The sequence below is a fragment of the Salvia splendens genome, chromosome 2 (genome assembly GCF_004379255.2).
Source record: "Salvia splendens isolate huo1 chromosome 2, SspV2, whole genome shotgun sequence".
NCBI classification, from domain to species: Eukaryota; Viridiplantae; Streptophyta; class Magnoliopsida; order Lamiales; family Lamiaceae; genus Salvia; species Salvia splendens.
The window spans coordinates 16,044,163-16,051,221 of record NC_056033.1 but is presented as its reverse complement, the minus strand read 5'-3'; the positions used below and the strand labels follow the sequence as shown (position 1 = coordinate 16,051,221).

The window sequence follows — 7,059 nt, the reverse complement described above, 5'->3', positions numbered from 1 at the left end:
CGTGCTTAAATTATATTGTCATATTCCACATATTCATACTATCACGATATTGTTTTCACATAATACACGTGTTTAGATCATCATGCCAATCATGCTCACATTCAACTTCTTTATGTCATCACATCATTTATTCTCGAATTTCAACATGAAAATAACATCACATCATCACGTAATTACATGCTCATGCATTCTTTTGCCCAAAACATCCTCATCATATCGTGATTAAATAAAAAATAATAATAAATCCCACCTCAAAATTTCATTAATGAAATAGGCACAAATTGATTAAAAGCATTAAGCTCCAAAAAGAATCTTTCTCTCCATTTTTTCTCAAAAACCATCGGCCCAAAATTTAACCAAGAGGGATTGGCCCATATAATTTGGTCCAGAATTATTTTGACAAAATTAGTGTTTTAATATGAATTTAATTAATCAAGTTAATCTAATTAAATTAATATTAAAATTTGTAAAATATTTTTTAACTATAATACAAAATATTTTTAACTATAATACATATAATAAAAAATATTAAATTTATATATATTATTTTATCTACTATAATAAAAGTTATATTGAAATTAAAATTTATAAAGTATTCACAAATTTAATTTTTATTATAGGTAAATTTTTTAATTAATTTTAATTTTAACTAATTTTTATAAAATATTTTATAAATTTTAATTTAATTAAATTTTATTATAGGTAAAAAAATATCTTATAAATCTTAACATTTAATTAATTACATTAATCTGGTTAATTAGATTCATTATTAAATTATTAATTTGGCCAAAAATATTTGACCGTTAAGTTTTACTGAAATATTAATTCTAGACAAAAACATATTGTTTGATACCAAAATGTAACATACTTTTAATGTGTATAACCAAAAAATTCTTTTATAGAAATGTAAATTATCAAATTTAAAGTTGAGTCTAATAAATTATTTAACAGCAGAATTCATTTTAATTCCTTATTTTGGCATGCATACTTTGGAATTAACATGAATGAATTAATCTAACTCACCTATATAGACTCTCCAGACTACCACAATCTATATCCACTTAAACAATATTTACATCCAAACAATTTAAAATTTCATAAAATCCCAACAAGTGTTGGTGTCTAAATATCTTTTCCCAAAAATACATACATACACACACACACACACACCTACACGTTACAAATACATACCACACAATCACACGTAGTATACACACAGTCTTCTCACACAAAATCACACACAGTGGGCGAAACAATGGCTACGTTGGCCAAAATTCCGTTGACTTCTCTGTATGCCGCCGACAGGTCGGAGTTCTGCTCGCTGAAATTCTCCGCCGCAAGGCGATCTCTCGGAGCTAGAACGCTAGCTAGTAAAAATGCTGTTCGAATCGGCTACGGCAGTAAGAGCAGCAATGGTGGAATTGTGTGTAAAGCCGTGTCGGTCGACCCGAAGGCGGCGACTGAAGGCCTCAACATTGCTGAAGACGTTAGCCAGGTTTCAATTTCATCTCTCTGTTAAAAAGGATTATTGCCTTTTTAAATTTAATCCAGTGTATTTAAAGCTGGAGAATATTGATTATTGCCTGAAATTGAGATCTTATGATTGCAACTGTGACAGTCATTTTTCACTCCTCAATTATGTCCGTGCTAATTAATTCTTAGTATTTCTGTAATTTAATGCCAGAAATATAGGCTCAAACAGTTGGATTTGACTGTTGTTAATTCTTATTTTTGTTTGGAGCAATACTTGGATGATGTTGAAGTTCAATGTCTTATTTTCCCCAATTGTGTATGTTCACTTTGTTTCATGCTTATGCTCTCTCTCTACAGCTTATTGGGAAGACACCAATGGTTTACCTAAACAACATTGTAAAAGGTTGTGTCGCAAATGTTTCGGCAAAGCTTGAGGTTATGGAGCCGTGTTGCAGTGTCAAGGATAGGTCAGCAATTTCACTCTTCACATTCAAATTTTGTATTTCTGCAAAGCTTGAGGTTATGGAACCAACACATTTATTTAGGAATCTCTTGTTTGAGAGTAGGTCGCTGTATACACATGAACATCTCTAGTGGTGTCTTGCTTCCAGGATAGGATACAGTATGATAGCTGATGCAGAGAAAAGAGGCCTTATAACTCCGGGAAAGGTATAATGTGGATCATATTTTCCCACTGCTTGATTTGTTCTTTTTGATTGGTTTTGTCACATTGCTTCTTTCTTTCCTGAGCACTTTTCAAGTTACCCTTGTATACTTTTTTCTTATATGGGAACTCGACTGTATTCTAGAGTGTTCTGGTTGAAGCTACAAGTGGAAATACTGGAATTGGCCTTGCTTTTATAGCTGCCTCTAAAGGATACAAGCTCATCTTGACAATGCCGACGTCCATGAGTCTTGAGAGGAAGGTTCTCTTGAAAGCTTTTGGAGCTAAGCTTGTTTTAACTGATGCAGCCAAAGGCGTGAATGGAGCTCTTCAGAAAGCTGAAGAGATATTGAATAGCACCCCTAATGCCTATATGCTTGGACAGTTCGATAACCCTGCAAACCCCCAGGTTTCTTCTTAACCTTCTTACTTTTCTTTTGTTAGTATTTCGTTCATTCAGTTTGTTGGAATTCATGGGTTCAAGTTCAACTATCTCATAGATGCTTCTTTAACTTCTTTCATTGTACCATATGTTTCTCCTTCTGAGTTTTGGAACACCGCCTTTTGCTCTACTTAAGCCGGTGCTTGTTAAAAAAAACGACTGCATTACATCATTTAGAGAGGCCGTGTATACTTTTTTGTCAGATTCACTATGAAACCACTGGCCCAGAGATATGGGAAGATACAAAAGGCAAGGTGGACATACTTGTTGCAGGCATTGGCACCGGTGGAACTATTTCGGGCACTGGCCGTTACCTTAAAAAACTCAATCCAAATGTCAAGGTAGCTTATTTTCCCTTTTTTCCTATAAAATGGTATATTCTTGGAGATATTGTTTACTCTGCATTGTTTTAATTCTCGATGGCATCAATAAATTGCTTGCCCTGCTGAATTAGGTTATTGGCTTGGAACCAACAGAAAGTAATATACTAACTGGTGGCAACCCTGGTAAGCTTATAGTCTCCATACTTAGCTTTGTCGGTTCACAAGGTTATGGTAGTCCTTTCTCTAAATCTGCAATTCGAAACTGCAGGTCCTCACAAAATTCAAGGGATTGGAGCTGGTTTTATCCCAAAGAATTTAGATCTAGAAGTCGTCGATGAAGTTATAGCTGTTTGCTTCTTACCCCTACTATTTTCCGTAGCTCCTACTGCATGTGTGCATGATATATGGATACGAAGTAGCCGTTTTTTCCGTTGCTCTAAGATGCATAAGCATAATAAGCAGTCCATATGACTTAAAACATTGATGAATCAAATCTCATTTTGTAAATTAATTTGTACTGTACTAGTTTAAAATTAAATATTCCTCATCTTTTGTTAATCGACTCCTTTTGCCTTTGCTAGATATCGAGCGATGAGGCAGTAGAAATTGCAAAGCAACTGGCTCTTCAAGAAGGACTATTGGTTGGTGTTTGCTTGTTACATCAGCATAACTTTAACTTTGTTTAAATGGTGGTGAATCACTAGAAGTGAAATCACAAGACTACTGTTTAGACTACGAGTTTTCATATTGAAGCATTTATTCTAAGTTGTAATATTTGATTTTAACCAGGTAGGTATTTCTTCTGGAGCAGCAGCTGCTGCAGCTATAAGGGTTGCAACGAGACCTGAAAATGCTGGCAAACTTATCACGGTATGTCGGTTTTGGGCAAGATGGTGATAAATTGTAGATTTCATAAACACAATTGGAAAAATGCAAGGTTCATGTATGCACTTATATATCATCATTTAGCAGAAACAAGACAGTACCAATTTCAACTCAATTAACTTGTAACAGAAATTGGATTCTTATTTCTGATTTTCACTTTTGAGAAATCAACGATTTCAGACACTTGCGTAAATATACTAGACAATGTATGTTCTGTTTTTATTCGTTATTACAACCATGCTAAGTCGGGCCGTAGCATACTTGATAAAGCTTGTTAGGAAGTGGTTTTCACAATCTGAGCCGATTTTTGAATAATTTCACCAATCAAATGCGTTAGCTTGGTGTTGGTGTTGAGGTTCTATGTTCTCTAACACGACTGTGATACACTTGCAGGTTGTGTTTCCCAGCTTCGGGGAGAGGTACTTGTCCACTGTTCTTTTCGAGTCCATACGGGAAGAGTGCTTGACGATGCAGCCCGAAGAATGAATCTCATCTGCAGCATTCTCTTCACTCGCAACAAGTCATACAAGATTTTGATTTGCTGCATGTCTTCCAAGTGAGCAGGTCAGGTTATTTCTTCATCGCTGCAACTGAATGCAGTAAATTTGTGTTAATATTTGATGGGTTTTTTTTACATCCTAAATAAATGGGATGTTGTACGTGTTTTGTAACAAGAAATAAAAAGGAGATTTATCCAAAATAGTAAGAAATGCCTATGTATGCAACAGCACACCTGGAGGATTGTAAATGCCTATGAGTCCAGATTCCATCACACAGTCTTAAATATTTTAATTAATATAGTTCTGTAATTTTTGACAAAGAATACCAACAAAATTTCATACGGCTGGAGCATTACTTATATTAATATTGTAAAAAAAAAATGAGTGATCAGAATCTCAACTGTTTAAAATAATGTTCCCATTCTCTAAATTGGAAGAAATTTTGAAAGGAACTTTAACAAGAAGCCAAGATTATGGGTAAAATAATCCCACATACTCGAATTTTCTAATTGGTTCAATTTGATGATTCCCCATACATACCAAAACAGGGCAACAAATTTTGACTAAATCAAATTTGTGTATTTTTTTCTCAATTGTATCAAAGAGATGGCTAGCACATCATAAATCATGTATACCAACTTTTAACTCATCCAACAATAAATGATCAATCAGATTGAAAACAATACTCCCTCCGTCCCGCATTATTCGCACCTTTCCTTTTGGGCACAGAGATTAAGGAATGAGTAATAGACAAAGTCAACAATTACGGCTGTAGGTATAAATTGTTACTAAAAATGGAAAGAGTGTAAATAACTTTGGACGCCCAAAAAGGAAATAAGTGCAAGTAGTGCGGGACGGAGAGAGTACATAACAAAGAAAAGTTGAGCTAACCACTTGCTAGAACAAGAACTTGTCTTCATGATCTGATCCATGAAATTGTGTGCCCAAAACTTGTTCAAGTGCCCAAGCTCAATTAAGACAAAAATGGACATGATCTAACCCATAAAAAGCTAGATCTGACTAAAATGATGTCACAAAAGTAAGGAAAAAGGTGTCTGAATCTAGATCAAACACTTGACAAGTTAAGGCCATCCACAACGCTGTTCCTATACCATTCCTATACCGTTCCTTAAACCACTATTTGAGGGCCCCACTGTACTTTTTTACTCCATTCCTTAACTAAGGAACGGAACCTGCAACCCTCCGTTCCTTAACCGTTCCTTAACCGTTCCTTAAATTACTATTCATTCAATTTCATTTTTTTTATTTCCAACCCAATTCAATTAAATAAACACACTTTATTAAAAAACAAACACACTTTATTAAAAAACACACAACAATAAAAAAAATTACAACTTAAACTTAAAAAAATAAAAAGCACACAATTAAAATCCTAAAAAAATAAAAAGCACACAATAAAAAATCCTAAAAAATTAAAAGTACACAATTTTAATAATTTCATCCGCCAAAATTTGCCCAAATGTGCTCAATTAGATCCTGTTGGAGTTGGGTGTGGGCACTAGAGTCGCGTGTCCTTGCACGAATAGATAACCGTTCTTGTATAGACGGATGCGCTCCACTTCGAGGCGGACTACTTGCGGTTGAGCTTCCGGGGGATTCGTCGTCGAACCAATTTCCCGCCTCGGGTCCTTCGTCTTGGACAATCATGTTGTGCAAGATTATGCACGTATACATGATGTCGACCATGTTTTCCATGAACCACGTACGAGCCGGGGCTTTGATGATGTTGAAGCGCGCTTGGAGAACCCCGAACGCCCTCTCCACATCCTTGCGAGCAGCCTCCTGCTTCTGCGCAAAAAGAGCCTGCTTTGGGTTCGCAGACCCACTGCACGTCTTCACGAAGGTAGGCCACTTCGGGTAGATGCCATCGGCAAGATAGTACCCCATTTTATAAAGCCGATTGTTGGCGACGAAGTTGATGGCCGGCGCTTTACCATCCAAAACTTCGGTCAAGAGGTCGGACTGGTGGAGCACGTTTACGTCGTTGTTCGACCCGGGGACCCCAAAGTACGCGTGCCAGATCCAAAGTCGGTAGTCGGCAACGGCCTCGAGTATAACGGTTGGGTGGGTGCCTTTGTGGCCGCTCGTGTAGGACCCCTTCCACGCCACCGGGCAACTCTTCCATTGCCAGTGCATGCAATCGACGCTGCCGAGCATCCCGGGGAATCCGTGCACTGTTTCGTGAAGGTCGAGCAGGAACTGACAATCGGCTGTGCTTGGCTCCGGAGAAATTCGTCGCTGAAGGCTGCCCGAACGCCTTTGCAGAATTTGAGCAAGCACATTCGCCCAGTGCTGTCTCCGATGTGGAGATATTCGTTGAACATGTCGGCCGTTTGTCCCGTCGCAAGCTGGCGGATTGCTGCAGTACATTTCTGCAGCGTCGTGTGGCTGGGACAGCCGACCGCGTCGAACCCTTCCTGGAAGAACTCTTCCCGGGCTGCCAAAGTATTCGCGATGTGGAGAAATAGCGGTTTCCCCATGCCGAAACGGCGACGGAAGTACGTATCTCCCCAAACCGGGTTATCGCAGAAGTAGTCGCGTACTAACCTTGCGGCGGCTTCCTCCCGGTTACGATGAATGTACGTACGGGAGCGTCGTTGGGGCGGCGCAGCTTCTTCCGCCTCCCGTCGTCGATCTTCTTCAAGTGATTGTTCCAATATTTGACGCATTTGTTCATAAGGATCCATTACTTTGATTAAATTTGGGAGAAGGAAAATAGAGTTGATTTGAGATGAAATTGGGGTGGAAATA

At 37.7% G+C, this 7,059-nt stretch overlaps 1 protein-coding gene across 1 annotated transcript; it reads left to right on the top strand.

Moving 5' to 3' along the window:
- Window positions 1-1,179: 1,179 nt before the first annotated feature.
- LOC121790104 (cysteine synthase-like) lies at window positions 1,180-4,607 on the top strand. The gene is made up of 10 exons (XM_042188392.1): window positions 1,180-1,495; window positions 1,831-1,940; window positions 2,085-2,142; window positions 2,283-2,546; window positions 2,783-2,920; window positions 3,034-3,085; window positions 3,171-3,250; window positions 3,484-3,543; window positions 3,692-3,772; window positions 4,181-4,607. Exons 1-10 carry the CDS (start codon window positions 1,256-1,258, stop codon window positions 4,271-4,273), a joined length of 1,176 nt encoding a protein of 391 aa, XP_042044326.1. The 5' UTR covers window positions 1,180-1,255; the 3' UTR covers window positions 4,274-4,607.
- Window positions 4,608-7,059: the final 2,452 nt, after the last annotated feature.

What these genes read in the sequence shown, in the direction of transcription:
- LOC121790104 (XM_042188392.1), top strand. Translation starts at nt 1,256, where the DNA reads ATGGCTACGTTGGCCAAAATTCCGTTGACTTCTCTGTATGCCGCCGAC. An exon ending in ATAACCCTGCAAACCCCCAG is followed by an intron (nt 2,547 to 2,782) that starts GTTTCTTCTTAA and finishes CTTTTTTGTCAG; the next exon opens with ATTCACTATGAAACCACTGG. An exon ending in TCGTCGATGAAGTTATAGCT is followed by an intron (nt 3,251 to 3,483) that starts GTTTGCTTCTTA and finishes TGCCTTTGCTAG; the next exon opens with ATATCGAGCGATGAGGCAGT.